Source organism: Petaurus breviceps, unplaced genomic scaffold (genome assembly GCF_028583685.1).
Source record: "Petaurus breviceps papuanus isolate PSGF00001 unplaced genomic scaffold, PetGlider_PUasm1.0 90822, whole genome shotgun sequence".
Classification (NCBI taxonomy): domain Eukaryota; kingdom Metazoa; phylum Chordata; class Mammalia; order Diprotodontia; family Petauridae; genus Petaurus; species Petaurus breviceps.
This window is the reverse complement of record NW_027187351.1, coordinates 10,048,827-10,065,278: the sequence shown is the minus strand read 5'-3', so window position 1 is coordinate 10,065,278 and position 16,452 is coordinate 10,048,827. Positions and strand designations below refer to the sequence as shown.

The 16,452-nt window shown below is 36.5% G+C and overlaps 1 protein-coding gene across 1 annotated transcript in view; it reads left to right on the top strand.

Moving 5' to 3' along the window:
* The window catches only part of COL21A1 (collagen type XXI alpha 1 chain), a 252,989-nt gene that overhangs the window by 163,789 nt on the left and 72,748 nt on the right, over window positions 1–16,452 (top strand). The window contains exons 11-16 of the mRNA XM_069070650.1: window positions 1,246–1,299; window positions 1,390–1,443; window positions 8,384–8,437; window positions 9,487–9,541; window positions 10,483–10,535; window positions 10,620–10,673. Coding sequence (XP_068926751.1) covers window positions 1,246–1,299; window positions 1,390–1,443; window positions 8,384–8,437; window positions 9,487–9,541; window positions 10,483–10,535; window positions 10,620–10,673 — 324 coding nt within the window. The remainder of the gene's footprint in view (window positions 1–1,245; window positions 1,300–1,389; window positions 1,444–8,383; window positions 8,438–9,486; window positions 9,542–10,482; window positions 10,536–10,619; window positions 10,674–16,452) is intronic.

The following is a 16,452-nucleotide window of genomic DNA, read 5'->3' as shown; positions in this document are numbered from 1 at the left end:
TTTACAAATGAGGAAACTGAAGCCCAAATACCCCAAGATTACTCTGATAATAAGCATCAGAAATAATATCTTTTTAGGATTATAGGTCTAGAGCCTGGGAGGGACCTCAGAGGTCAATTGGTCCAACTTGCTTATTCTACAGATGAGGAAACTGAGGCACAAGGAAAATAAGTGATTTCCCCAAGTTTACATAAGGTAATAAGCATGAAAAATTGTATCATACTTAGGATTATAGGTCTAGAGCTGGGAAGGACCTCAGAGGTCATTTTGTCCAACTCACTCATTTTACAGATGAGGAAACTGAGTCCCAGGAAGATTGTGACTTACCAAAGGTCACACAGCTAGTAAACATCAAAGGTATGATTTGAACACAGGACCTTCATTTCAGAGGCAGTATGTTTTCCACTGTATTACACTAAACGGAGAAGAGGCCATTGGATTGGCGTTGAAAAAAATTGACCTCAATGAGAACAATTTTGGTAAACGTTGGAAATAGAAACTTTTGCTCAGTCAGACTGAACCTAGAGGAATTAAACCTGATTAGGGATAGGGTCTGGTATGTGGGTCTGTAAATGCTGAATTGCTTGTATATCTGTAGGAAGCCTTCAGTGGGCTCTGTATAAATCTATAGAGTTATGCAATATTAGCAATCTAATAGATTGTATCTCATCATAAGCAATCCAAACTACTTTATAAGGTCAATCTGAAGAAAAACAATAATTAATTTACGCTGAACATGAAATTTAATGTTCATCAGTAAGTTGATATGAAGCATATTTAACTGATTCTATTTTCTAAATCCTTATGAGGGTATTTTTTTTTTCTTTTAAAATGTCCCTGTGATGGTTATTATTAGATGCTTTTATCTGCAAGGCTAGCTAACTTCAAAGGGTACTTGCCATTCTTTCTAATGATTATGGTAAACACAAAGCCTGTATTTTAAATTTCAACATTTCTAGATACCTGTTTTAGCAAAACCTTCAAACTTTGAATTTTAAATGTTAAGAGAAAAAATAGATTCTAAGAAATCTCATGGGGGAAAGAAAGGTATTTAATGCCTTAATTCCCCAGCCTTAGAAGCAGCCAGTAGGTAAAAAAAATCAAAAGAAATGAGTTGAGGAGGAGTGTGCAGAGCTAGATAAGGAAATATATGAAAGCAGGAAATCCCAAGAAATCCTGAGATGGAAGAGTGTATTTGTAAACATAATGAATTAACAGGTTTTTTTTTCTCTTTTTAAAAAATAGGGATATCAAGGAATTTCAGGAAGTCCAGGTATTCCAGGATCACCAGGGATTCAAGTATGTGATCAGGCTTTAGGCATTTAATAATAATCTTATTTTTAGAGAGCCTAAAGAAGTAAATAACCAGGTTTAATTTTCTCAATTTAGGGAGCTCGTGGATTACCAGGTTACAAAGGAGAACCAGGAAGAGGTGGTAATAAGGTAAATAATTTCCTTATATTTGTAGCCATTTGTGACTTTTAATTCTTTTCAGTGTCTCATAAATAGCCTGGGTTTCAGGTTTAAATATACATACACATGTATATATACACGTATGTATGTGTGTATGTATATACATGTATGTGCATATATGTGTGTGCTTATATATCTCTGTGCATATATGTATACACATATTGATATACCTATATATTTCTATATATTATTTATATCTATACATAGCCTGGGCTTCAGGTTTAAACACACACGTGAACACATGCGCACACACATTTTAAGATGAGAAAGTTCTAGATAGGAAAAAGGACTCATTGTCTTGCTTTGTAAGAATTTTTATACCTCTTTCCTTGGAATGGTTGTCCCTCATTTAAAAATAATCTACCACATACACATTTCAATTTAAGAACAGATACATTTGAGGATTATAATTTATTTTTAAAAAGATTCTTAACCTCAAAGAGATTTGCTTTTGGCTTTCTTAAAATAGTTTCCATCCCTAATAAATTTACTGTATGGCATAGTTTAAAAATTTCAATCTCTGTAGTTTCCAAGAAACATCTTGACTAAATAAGGCAAGTAATACCTTTATTTGTAGAGTTAGATTTAGGCTATGGCATTCCCCTTTTGGCAGCAGGAACATCCCTCCAATGCCCAATGTAATCTACTCTGATGATATTTTTAAGTGTGAGGCTTTGATTATGAAAATGAACTGGTTTCGATATATAAGGTTAGTTTAATGGGAAAAGCCATGAAATTATAACAAGGTTTCAGTTGTGGAAGACTGAATGTTCTGCCACTGATTAAGTGAAGTCAGAAGAAGATGATGCAAGGTTCTATGGGAAAAATACTAAGATTAGTTTTGGATAGGTTGAATTTGAAACACCCATGGAACACTGTGGTGGAGATGTATTGTAAGCAGTTAGAGAAATGAATCCATGTCTTAGAAGATAGTTCAGCATTGGAACCTGTAAACAATAACAATAAATATTCGTTTTTCAAATGTGGACTGTGTGTGCTTTTTTGTGTTAGTTTATATATCTCCTTCAAAGATATTTTTTAATTAACATGCTAAATACAAGCATGTGACTTTATAGAAATGTAGCTATACTACAAAAATGAATTTTGAGTCATCTGTCCCAGTTATCAAGTAATGAAATTCTTTTGAATTAAATGTCTTACACTATGTAAAATAATCTATGTAGTCAAAAATACATGAATTCAGCATACATTTATGAAGTGTACTTTTTTTTTTTTAAAAGTAATCGAGGTTAAGTAACTTGCTCAAGGTTACATGGCCAGTTATTTCTGGGTGTGGTGCTGAGTATCTGAGCCCAGATTTGATCCAGGTCATCCTGACACTGGAGCCGGTGCTCTTACTTGCTGAGCCACCTGGCCGCCCCTAAGCAATTGGGGTTAAGTAACTTGCTCAAGGTTACACGGCCAGGTGTTTCTGGGTGGGTGCTAAGTGTCTGAGCCCGGGATTCGATCTCCAGGTCTTCTCAACACTGGAGCCGGTGCTCTTACTCGCTGTGCTACCTGGCCACCCCTATGAAGTGTACTTTTGTAAAATTACTTTTGCACCACCTATGTAGACAATATATTGAAATGGGGAGAAGCTTGAGCTAGGGAGAATCAAATATAAGGTTATTGCAATAATGTAGGAGAGAAGTGATTGTTGACTAGGATGATGTCAATATGATTGGGCATTGGAGGGGAAGGGAGAAATTTAAAAATAGAAATGACAAAATTTGGCAACGAATTGGATGTGTGAAATGAAGAAGAATAAGGAGCTAAGGATGGTCATAAGGTTGTAAACGTGGGCATCCTACAAGGATGCTGGTGCTCTAAGCAAAATGAATAAATTTGAAAGAGTTTGATTTTGAGGGAAAGAGAAGCCCTATTTTGGGCATTTTGAGTTTGAGTTGTCTCCAGATTTTAGAGTTTGAAATATTTGATGGATAGTTGATGATACAGAATTTGAGCCCATTAGAGATAATTGGATATGTTGATATAAAGATTATAATTGAACCCAAGGGAGCTGCTGTGTACAATCAGAGAGTGTCAAGAGAAAATAGAAGTAAGCCCAAGGCTGAGCTTTGGGTTATGTCCATGCTTACTGAATGACAAATTGATAAAGGGAACTGATGAGAGTTTAGACAAATAGAAGAACCAGGAAAAGAGCACTATCATAAAAACCCAGAGAAGGAGAGTATGTAGTAAGAGAGATGATGGTCAGCAATATCAGATTGAACAGAGTTCAAGGTTGATGAGGACTGAGAAGGAACTCATAATTGGTGGTTAAGAAATCACTGCTAATTTTGGAAATACCAGTTTTAATTGAGTCAAGGGCTTAGTAGCCTGATTGCAGGGAGGGGGAAAGAAAAGGGAGAGGATGGGAAATGGAGACATCAAGTATATATGACTTTTTCAAGGAACTGGGCTAAGAAAGAGGAGAGTTATATTATAAAACTTAGCAAGGATGGTAGGATCTACTGAGAGGTTTTTGAGGCTGCTGGGAGACTTGGATGTGTTTGTAAACAGCAGGGAAGGAACCAATATAGAGGGAAAGATAAAAGATTAGATAAAGAGAAAGGATGATAATGGGGGCATTCTGCTGGAGAAGATGTAAAGTAATGAGATCTAGGGTACATGTGGAGGGGTTGGCCTTACTGAGAAGGGCCACATTTTCATCAGATAGTGAAGCAAATGAGCAAATGGTGGAAGATAATTTCAGGAGTTGTGGGATGAGAATGAGAGATTATAAGGTGAGACATGGCAGAGAAGAGGGAATTCTCAGTAGAAAGCCTTTTTTTTCTTTTACTTTTGGTTAAGTATAAGGGAAGTGTTTCAGCTAAGAAGAGAAGGTACAGTGGGAGGACTGGTTTTGAAGAGCCAAAGTTGTAGAAAATGGGATACAATTGATATTAAACTTTTTGGTCTTAGGACCCTTCACACTAAAGAATTATTGATGATCCCCAAGGGGCTTTCATTTATATGGGTTATATATTAATATTTAACATATTCGAAGTTAAAATATCCTCATACTATCAAAACAGTTTTAATTTCTTAGATACCCTGAAAGAACCTTGGGATCCAGAGGTCTGCAGATCACTTTCTATGAATCACTGAGATAGAGAATCAAGTAGGGAGGAATAAAGAGATTCCCTTGCTGTAGTGAGGGCCCAACTGAGATTGGATAAAATAATTTTGGAATGTATCCAGGCAGCATGGTTTTTCCCATATCATTTTAGCTGCACAGAAACAGGAGCAGAGGAAGTAGATGGTGGGAGCAATCCAAGGTTGAGGTTTGGCATGATTGGAAGAAGGGATTTGGGAGAAGAGGAGAGTGAGGAGTTTAATTGGATTAGTAAATATTCATCATAATCAGTCTGAATCAGATCCAGGACCCTGCTACTACACTCCAGCCTCCACCTCTAGCTTGACATTCCTGCTCTGAGTCCTGGTTTCTGATTCCTGAATGTTCACCACAACTAGCCCAGGACAGACATACCACTCTACTACTCCTCAGAAATCTTCATGTCATGATACTGGGTATATCACTCTCCATTTCCATCAGCTGTGGAAATAGCAATCAAATACTTCAATGGGAGGTACATGTCAATTGCCTTATAGTTTAACTCATCATTCCTTTGATATTCCTCATCATACTACTCTTCTTTGGCTATCTTCTCCTATGAGAATTTAGACTCTTTGAGGGTAGGAGCTATTTTGCTTTTTTGTATTTATATTCCTGATGCTAATGACTTTTCATCCCTTTGCTTTTCATTCATTCACTATGTAAGTAGTTGAGATTTTTAAGGGAGAAAAGGACAGTGAGAACAGGGTGATGGGCTTGGTAAAATATTTAGGGGTGGAAAGATTGCACATCACTCTGAAGACAAAGGAATGAATTATTTTGGTAGGAGAAAGGCATAGGGGGAGCTAAAATCATAGGAGATGGTGACTGGATAAAGGCATATCCACATTCTTGATCAAGAAAAATGAGCTCAGGGCATTTAGGTGGCACAGTGAATAGAGCACTAGCCCTGGAGTCGGGAGGACCTGAGTTCAAATCCAGTCTCAGACACTTAACACTCACTAGCCGTGTGACCTTGGAGAAGTCACTTAACCCCAATTGCCCTGCCCTCCCTCCTCCAAAAAGCAAAAAAGAAAAAAAGAAAAAGAGCTTTTGAAGGTAATGGCTTGAATTAAGAGTTTTACTATTTTTGGGTGTAGCTGTAATGGAGTAAAGGAGGGCATGGGAGTTAAGCAAACTGAGGGACTGGGAGGTAAAGATATTTGAAGTAACATCAACATATATGTGAAAGCTCCCTAGTATGAGAGTAGCAGTTGGAATGGAGAAGGATACTGTCATCTAGATAGTGAACTCCCTGACAAAGGAAGAAAAGTGTCCTAGGTTTGGAATATATCCAGGCAGCATGGTTGAAGTACTTTTCCATATCCTTTTAGCTTCACAGAAACAGGAGCAGAGGAAGTAGATGGTGGAAGCAATCCAAGGTTGAGGTTTGACATGATTGGAAGATTAGGACCTGGTTTGTGTGATAAATTTGGATAAAGTTAACCTCAAAGTTTGAGAGGTTGCTAGGTATTGGTGGTAAAGTTAGTGGAGGTCAAGGGTACTGACTCCTCTACCAGGATTGGTTATATTATGAAAGAAGGTGTAATTAGTACTGGAAAGGTATGGGGTATAGTGTCAACCAGGAAGGACCAGGTCTCAGTAAGTACCAGAAGATGAAAAGAATATGAGCAGAAGTACTTCTAAAATTAGGGGGAGTTCCTTAATTATGCAGAATAATCTCCAGAGAGCATAAAGGAAGGAGAAAGTAGATGTGGATTGATATATGGTTGAGGGAAGAAGGGTAGTGTTGAGCTAAATGGGACTGAGGGAATGAGCAGCAGAAGTTGGAAGGGTGGGGTTCTCTTCAGTAGTCTGAAATTCATTATCACATTATTCATTATTCATTCTCTTCACCTTCTCCTCCTTCCCCTTCCCCTTCCCTTCCTTTCTCAAAAAGGGAAGATTTGAAATCCTCATAGACCACTCCTGTTTCTTCCTTCTCAGTCTGGCTAAACAAAGGGCCTTCCATGCTAACTCCTCTCTTCAGTTCCCCAGACCTTCTTTGCCAGAGATCTAGAGAGAATTTTATCCTCAATCACAATAGAATATAAATGAAAGACAATATAGCTTATCAGAGGGACAGAAAAAAAGAGCTCCAAATGTCAGGGTTCTGTCTTTTGAGACAGTTATGAAATTATTAATAGAAATAGAAAAATCAGTATCAGCTTAGTTTGCCTAAAGTGAGTTCTAGCCCCCAAGCTGGAATGGGAGAGCTCTACTTATTTAAACCCTGAAATTGAATCTTCAAGAGATCATAGAAGCCAGCATTTTAATGAGTACATTACTGTCACCTGATTTAGTATTGGAAAATGATTGAAATCAATTGTTTTGGTCTCATCTTTTGTCTAGAATAAACATCCTTACAATATGAAATTGGAGAAGGCAGCTTTAAGGGGAATCCTGAAGCATTGAGTGTCACTTGCTTTCTGAAAGAAAGGAGGTGGTAGGAGAAAAGAACTCTCTGTCTATTAGATCACTTTTATCAAGTCTAGCTCTCATGGACAAAGACACTGGTGGGACCTGATCAGTACCTATATCATTGTGCCATTGTGACCTATGCCTCCATCCCTTCTCTACCCATCCCCTTCTTCATCACAGCAGCTGCAACTGCTCCCACCATTCCGCCAAGCATTTCCTCTTTTTGAAGCTTCTGAGGCTTGCGTCATGTCACACAGTCTAATCCACACATTGTGGGATATTTCCATCAAGATTATAAACTACTTGGAGTCTTGCCTTACCTGCAATATGTCTTTAAGGTGTTGACAAGGTTTTGGGGTGCTGGGACCCTGAGAATGCCAAGACAGTTGCCTGGAATGAATTCACACACTCAAGCCTTTAAGTCAAGTGGCAAAAAGGTTATTGTAGTGCTGTAGCAAAAGCAGGCAATGGTCCTCATAGAACCTTCGAGAGAGTGAGGATGGTGCTAGGGTTTATATGAAAAAGGGACATGGGAAAGGAATGCCAGGGATACTAATTAGGTAATCTAAGGGTCCAGGTGTCTTTGGGAGCTATGGATAGGAAAGTGTATGGAGTACACCAGACACTGAGGGAATTGTCAGAGGCATGACCTTGGGGATCTGGCAGGAGGGAGAGTCCTTGGGTCCGCCAGGGACAAAAATTCTTGGGCCAGGCACCCTTCTGTCTGCTTTAATAAGAGAATGTGTTCTGCAACAAGAGAAAATTTTCACACAAGAGTGGGGCCTACTGAAAAAATAGGAGGCTTCTAGAGAGATGATCTTAGGTCTGGGGCCCAAGCACCCATCAGTGCCAACAGCATTTAAAAATTTTTTACCTAAACTGTTAGATTCTCCCCTCCCCTTTCTTGTTTCCCTCTCCTCTCCCTTCCCCCCTCCCACTGTATCCCAGTTTTTCCTTTCTTCCTTTCCTTCTTCTTCGAGTACACAAAGTGATTCTTCTTAAAAGCAAAAGAAGAAACATGTTATATACATATTCTATTAGCCACAAGCAGTCAGAAAAATAACAGGACTATTCTTTGCACCATGAGGCCCAGAAATATTTCTCTAATTTGTTTTCTAGTTCCCAAATGTCTTTGAAGAGGATGTATTTTCATAACTTAAAATAAGGCTTAAATGACTACTACCCTTTTAACACATTTAACACATTGTAAGGTATGAATATCTGATATCAGAGTCTTTCGTAAAAAATGGTTTTAATGAGGTGGTAGAGATGGGGCCAGGGAGGATGGGAAATAAAAATAATGAAGACATTGGGCTGGTCAAAACTAGAAGGGAGAGAATGCCTTTAATTAACTTGAGTTTTATTTTCCAGGGTGATCGTGGACTTCCTGGCTTTCCTGGTCAGCATGGGATGCCAGGATCAAAGGTTAAAGAAATATCCTTGAAGTTCAAAAATGTGTTCCTATTGATTTTCAAAATGCCATTTAAATTACAAGTTAATTTAAAAATATTAACTACACTAATATAAATAGTACTTTCTACAGACCAGAAATAGAAAAAAGTAATTAAGTTGAATATCATTGCTTTTTTGAAACTTGCAAAACTTTTTCATATAAAGTATAGGAAAGCTACCTATAAAATTTCTACCTGTAATTTGAAATTCTTTAGCATTTGAAAGTTAATGAATGAGTTGCATATAAATTGCACTGAACCTTGACTCTGAAATGTATGCACCATATGCTCATGAATGGAATATCAAATAATTTAGGTTTCTTTAAAAATTCTGACATCCAGAGCCATTGTGCTCATTTTTAGCGGTTCCATACTAAAATATTTGTTAATTGCCTTGTCATTTATTTCTGTCAACATATAAACTCTCTAGTATCTCTCATCTATACTTTTTTGTTATTCACTTTGTCTTCATCTCCCTAATAATGGAAGATAGTGATGTGGATAGTTACTTTTAAGGAAGCTAAATCAATGCACTCTCCCTTTAGTAGTAGTTAGAGGAAGCTAGTTTGGTTTAGGTGGAAGAAACAACCTCAACTGGCAGGGTAGTAGACAAGCCAACTTCATAAGCATACTGGATGTGAATGAGAGGCTATATGGCCAGGTAACAGTAGGAGAGCCAATCTATACTACTGGGAAAATCAGGCCAACCAATAGATCCTCAATAATTAGCAGTATGCATAATTCATGGCAATTACCTATTAACAATTGTTATTTTTAGCATTACTACTCTCTGAAGGATTGTTCTATTTTTGTCTTTCTTAAGAGCCAGTCTATATTTTTTATTTCATGTTTTAGTATAGAAAGATGGTGCCTTATTTTAACCAGGTGTTTAGTCTTAAGTTTAAACTGGAATGTAGGTAACATGGAAGCCAGAAATCATAATTCAGATACAAAATAAATTTAAAAGCTATTGCAATTATTTGTCATATTTAAGACTGAAAAAGAAATCTTTTGTTTCTGTAGGGTGAAATGGGTCCCAAAGGAGATAAAGGATCACCTGGATTATATGGGAAAAAGGAAAGTATAAGTCATAAACAAAAGTATGCACATTTCACTTTCCCTTCACCATATTCCAATGAAAAGAATCATGGATTAAAGAAAGTAAGAAAATTTGAGTTCTAGTCTAAACTGTCACATAAAATATCCAAGCAACCTTATACAAAACAATTAATTATCTCCATCTGCCTATCTGGGATTCTATTCTTTTGTCATCTTCAGATATGAGTTTAAGAATACAAGATATTCGGGGGAAGCTAGGTGGTGCAGTGAATAGAGCACTGGCCCTGGAGTCAGGGGGACCTGAGTTCAAATCCGGCCTCAGACACTTGACACAATTACTAGATGTATGACTTTGGGCAAGTCACTTAACCCCAATTGCCCTCCAAAAAGCAAAAAAAAAAAAAAGGAAAGAATTCAAGATATGATTAGTCATTACTCTTATTCAATGTCATTCATTATATTGTTTTTTGAAAAATGGAAGTTTCACTTCTAATCCTGTAGGCCAAATGTATGTGCTCTAACACTTCCTTCCTGTTCATATTAGAGAAGGGGATCTATCCACAATACTTTTCCTGTCCCACTTAATTTAAAAAATATATATTTAGCCCTTTAATTATTCCAATAAGTGTTTTTACAGTTCTCATAAATAGCATGATTTAACTTAGGCTCCATAAGTTTTCCTGTCTTACTTTTAATGTCATTGTGTTCCTGGCACTATTCATAATTCAGAGACTGTTTAGGATGCTGAGTATACAAAGACAAAACCAGAGTATCTCTTACCTTCAAGAAGTTCACATTATACTGAGAAGCCATATTATACAGTTATTCTAGAAGGCAAAAACAAGCAGGATTTCCATGAATTCTCCAATTAATTATTAGCTATCTTGCTATAGTTAAATTTTTGATTTTCCAAAAAATATAGCCATAATTAGATTTTAATGTGTCTTTTTTACAATTAGGGTGCAAAAGGTGAAAAAGGAAATACTGGTTTTCCTGGCCTTCCTGGACGTTCTGTGAGTTTGGCACAAATTTTCTTTATTTTTCATGCCTTTTATCAATGTATTCTGTACATAATATATTTGCCTTTTTTTTCACAGGGGGAGCCTGGGAGAGATGGAAAGGATGGCTTAATGGGCAGCCAGGGATTCAAGGTATTGATAAAAATTTAATGATTCTTGTTTGTATGGGATAAGAAATTACCTCTAAATTGGAACATAAACCTGATTCTAAGGGAGTCAGTCTAAGAGTTCAGCAATAAAAATAGAAGAATAAATCAGAATTTCACCTTATGTTCTTTATCAAGTTATGTTATCAGGTGACCTTTAGAAATTAGTACAAAATCCTCATTCATTTAAAGCCATTCACAAATTGGTTCAAAAGCTACCTTTCCAGACTTATTTCACATTATTTGAGCAGCTAGGTGGCACAATGGATAGAGTGTTGGACGTGGAATTAGAAAGATCTGAATTCAAATCTGGCCCCAGATATATTATCTCTGTAACCCTGGACAAGTCACTTAAACTGTTTGCCTCAGTTTCTTCATCTATAAAATGGAGACAATCATCTATAAAAGGGAGCAACTGCCTCCCACTTTTATTTATGAGGATCAAGTGAAATGGTAATTGTAAAATGCTTAGCACAATGTCTGGAACATCATAAGCACTATAGAAATGTTAGTTATTAACTATTTTATTATCATTATTATTTCCTTTTACCCTCCCAGCATTTTAGACAAACTGTCCTACTTTCTCTTTCTCAAACTTCACATTCCTGCTACTATTTCCACGTATTTGCACAGGCTGTCCCCTTTTGCGATGTGTTTCTTCCTCTAGTCTGCCTCTGAAGAGTCCTTTGCTTCCCTCGTGAGTCAGCCAGACTGCCACATCTCATGCTCAGCATTTACTAATTCCCTCCTTCCCACCTACTCCAGTTTTCTCTCTTCCCTTCAATGTATTCACTTATTTATGTCCACAATGTTCTCTCCTCTCCTCAGCAATCTCTTTCCCCAATCCCAGCCCCTGGCTAAGGCATTCCTGTAGAAGGCAGGCTCTATGAGGAGACTGACTATTCTCCATTTTGATATTTCTATCCTCAGAACCTAGTTCAGTGCTTTGCACATAATGGGTATTTCACATATAATTATCATGAATAAACATATTATATACATATATGTAACAAACTATATGTGTTCAGTCATGATGACTATATTAAGTACCTACTATGCAAAGCACAGGAAAAGACCCAGAAAACAGAAATATGTGTATGTATATGTGTGTCTGTAAAATCTCACATTATCTTTATAGACCAAGAGTTCTTAAATTGGATCTGTGTATAGATGTAGAGGGTAGGGGAGGAAGGGTGGGGCAGGGAGTCCATGAACTTCAATGAGGAGAAAAAAAATCACACCTTTATTTTCACTAACCTCTGACTGACCTAATTTTCACTTACCTCTGGCTTTTCTTAATACATATATTAGTTATTTTGTTTATTTGTTTATTTTGTGGGTCCAGAAGTTTCACCAGGATGCCAAATGGGCCCATAATGTGCAAAAAAGCTTAAGCATCCCTGATGTGGATATTCACAGATTGAATCTATATATTTTTATTGTAGTGGCATAACCTAAATAAATTAGCATTTCCTATTGTATCTTATTAAAGGGATTGTTCCCCAGTGACATCTTCTAAATCCTTTTCTAAGTATGAATTAAGATACCCATCCAAGGATGCGTATGTGTAGCTTGAGAAAGATTGGGCTCAGATATATAGAATTAAATCATATATACTCCTCAACAATGTTCTATATACTTGAAGTCTGCAACAGAGTGAATGAATGCTTGTTAGTGGCCTTATTTTTTAACTATAGATTTAGTTTTATGTAGCGATAGACTAGATGATACAAATTAATTCTCTACCCCATTCATTTGATAATCAAGGAAACAATAGCAAGATTGAAGTCAAAATATAATATTTGTATCAAAAGAAGCGAATTTTCTTATTATTAAAACAGCTTTTTGGATATGGGGCTCTTTACTAATTCTGACAACAATCAGAATCACTCCCTTCTGTGTATGCTTACCAGTAATTTAATGAAAATTCTTAGTACTGCGAAATACATAGTACAATATTATTAGCAAGTTATTGTAGAGAAGCCATTTGAAAGCCAATCATTTTCCAAGCACAGGAAAGTTATCCTCCTTTTTTTAAGTCAAGGATTATCTTTTAATTGGCCTTAAACCTAATAAAATTGCACATGATTTACATTTATGTTCAATGTTAGGTTTCTAATAAAGCATTTAATTTAAAAAAAACATGTGCATACAATTTCTTTTGTCAGATGTAAAGGTCTGCTAATCTAGATAATTCTAAGACATAGAAAAATATAACTTCACTCTTTGCCCTAGAGTGGTCTCTCAGTAAAGTAGAAAACGATGGAATACAGAATCAATTCTGCATACTTAAAGCAAAGGATAGTTAAAATATTTTTTCCCATTTTTTTCTTTTTTTTTAGTTTTTATTAATTAGTCTGTTTACTTTTAGTTTGCAAGATTCAGTTCCACAGTCCCTTGAGTTTCCCCCTTCCTCTTCTACCCCCCCCCCACCATGGCAGCATGCAATCAAGTATAGGATCTGCAAATACTTTCACATTAGACATTAGTCAGATTATAAAAAAGGCTTGTAACTGATGGAATGTACAATGGGAAAGCGGAAACAAAACCAAACAAGAAAAAGAAAGAGAGCAGGTAGTTTGCTTCAATCTGCATTCAAACTCTGTTCTTTCTAGTTCTTTCTCTGAATATAGATAGTTAAAATATTAATACTTTTGTAATTTGCTCATTTATCTCAATTGTAGGTGAGAAGGATTTCCTAAACTTTGAAATTTCAATATCTGATCTCTGGTAGGTTAAAGACAAGTTTAAAACTTGATAAATAAACCATATGGTAAAATCAAAATCAAAGTAGTATGTTTGTTTAATAGGGGAGAAAGGGTCTTCTTCTAAATTCAATTACAGTTTTATGGTTAGTAAACCACTCCTTCCACTCTGATTTTGAATGTTGTCATGACCACAAACTGAATTATGCCCAATCCCTTTATTTTTGTGGGCAAGTCCCAAAGACCACAGGATGAAAGAAAACATATATAATGTGATTTTCACATGTCTGTTTTTGGTTAAATTTCCTTTTTTCTCTCTGACCTATTGTGGAATGTCATTTTATGACATTAGATACTGAAGTATGATTTGGAGATAATTTTGAGCATGAAGTGTTCTAAATAATCTTGACATAAAGAAGGAAATTAAGTAACAAAAATAGCAAAATAATAAACTGGCAGAGGGGAATATTCTGTGATGTTATACATCAACCATGCAAATTTAAAAATTCTAGTTCTAATTAGAATATCGTATTCCATTGGTTAATTATGCATTCTGCTCTCAGATATAGGGCAGATATCCCAACAACCACAAAGAGAGCTCAGTGTATCACATATTTAGAACTAGAAGGGGCCTTAGATGCCATAGAGGTCAACTTCATTTTGCAGATGAGGACACTTGAGGTCTCTTCCACCAGGTGCAACTTAGCATTTAAATTCTCTTAAAATTCTCCTTAACCTTGAATTCTCTGCAGGTAAAAAATATGCCTTTTGTAAAAAATAAAAAGAAACCTAGAAGTAGGATGATAGATGTAGATCTGGAAAAGACATTAGAGGCTATCAAGTCTACTCTTCATTTTACAAATTAAGAAGCTGAATCCCAGAAAAGGTAAATTACTTGCCCAAGGTCATGCCCAAGTAATAGAGGCAAAATTGAAGTAGGTCTGTTTCCTCAAATCCAGTGTTTTTTGCCTTTCTTTGCATCCCTAGCATTTACCATAATCTCTGATAGATAATATGCAACTAATTAGATGTTTCTTAACTGAGTGACTAGACCATATTGGTGGACATTTTTAAGCTAGTTAACTTTTGTGGTCTAGTCTATGTAAAGTGAGAATAGTAATGTATGCTTTGGAGAAAAAGCAATTATTCTTTGACTAACTGAGCCAACGTTTGTAGAATAACGTATAGGACAGTCCCAATATAACATATTTTAATGAGGCCTGGATGGGATGTCAGGAAAATACCTCTGACATTTATTATTGAGTCACCCTCTCTGAACCCTAACTTGCTCATATTAAGAATGGGTCTAAGGGGCGGCCAGGTGGCGCAGTGAGTAAGAGCGCCGGCCCTGGAGTCGGGAGACCCAGGATCGGTACTGGCCTCAGATACTTAACACCGACACAAAATAACTAGCTGTGTAAACTTGAGTAAGTTACTTAACCCCAATTGCTTAAAAAAAAGAATGGGTCTAATCATATCTGACTCACAGGATGGTTGTAAGAATAAAATGCATGATTTTGTTGTTGTTGAATTGTTTCAGTCCTCTCCAACTCTCTGTGACCCTATTTGGAGTTTTCTTGGCAAAGACACTGGAGTGGTTTGCCATTTTCTTCTCCAGTTCATTTTATAGAGGAGGAAACTGAGGCAGACAGGGTTAAGCAACTTGCCCAAGTCGTACAGCTAGTAAGTGTCTGAGGCCAGATTTGAAGTCAGGTCTTTGCAACGTCAGACCCAGTATTCAATCCACTGTGCCATATATGCCAGTTGTTATTAAAGGATTCTAGTCTATTGCATCAGATCAGTCCATCAGCATTTGCTGATTCTCATCTTCCATGATAAGGACTGCTCTGCACAGAAGGGGATGCAGAAGACATGAAAGACATGATCACTATCTTCAAGGAATTTGGTGTGGGGGAGAAAAGATTAAGACGGATGAAGAAATTCTGAGCGAGTATAACAAAACCCCTAATCAAGTACTAGATGGTGTGGTGGCCATTCATTATAAAATGCTATTGGTATTACAATAAGGGCATGAGCAGTCAGGAGATATGTAATGGAAGATGGAAACCAAACAGTATATGGAAAGATGAGCAGTTTAAGCAGTCAATTGTCACTTATCTCTACTTGTAGGATGTTAGAATAGTACAAGTGAAATTATTGTGAGTTGGTATGGTGTAACTTTACTAACCATGTCCCATAAAATGAGGGTTAGCACAGATGACCCTAAGGTCCTTTCTAGACCTGTCTTCTATGACTCTATAAACTGACATGTTATAATTACTAATATCTATACATCCATATCTATATCATCTATCTGGTATTTTAGAGAAATCATTTCACTTGACCTCCAAACAACTAGTATCATATAATCTCCATGAAGGCAAGAACCAGTCATTGTCTTTGTATTGCTAGACTCTAGTAAGTATTTATTTAGTACCTGTTATGTTAGTACCTTGTATTAGTTAGCATTTACTAAATGATTGTTGAATTGAAGAATGCTGTGAGGTAATTAGTGCAGCTATTACCATTCATTTTGTGTGAAAAGAAACTGAGAGGTCAGGTGATTTGTCCAAGGACAAACAGGTAGTGAGTAGTGGAGCTGCTGTTCAAAATCCAGGTTTTCTCACTCATAGGAAAAGTAGTCTTCACATTACTTTTCATGATGTCATAATTGTACTTCCAAATTTCATTTTAATCAAATACAACTGGTTTCAGTTGGCTCCTATTTTTCTCCTCTACTATGCTTGACTTCGAATGTACCAATTAAGGAAAGGGGGGGAAATTAGGCAACTAAAAAATGAAGTAAAAGAATGAATATTTTTCCTTTCCTCCTGCCCGCCCTCCTTTCTTTCTTTCTTCCTTTCTTTCTTTCTTTCTTTCTTTCTTTCTTTCTTTCTTTCTTTCTTTCTTTCTTTCTTTCTTTCTTTCTTTCTTTCTTCCTTCCTTCCTTCCTTCCTTCCTTCCTTCCTTCCTTCCTTTCTTTCTTTCTTTCCTTCTTTCTTTCCTTCTTCCTTTCCTTCCTTCCTTCCTTCCTTCCTTCCTTCCTTCCTTCCTTCCTTC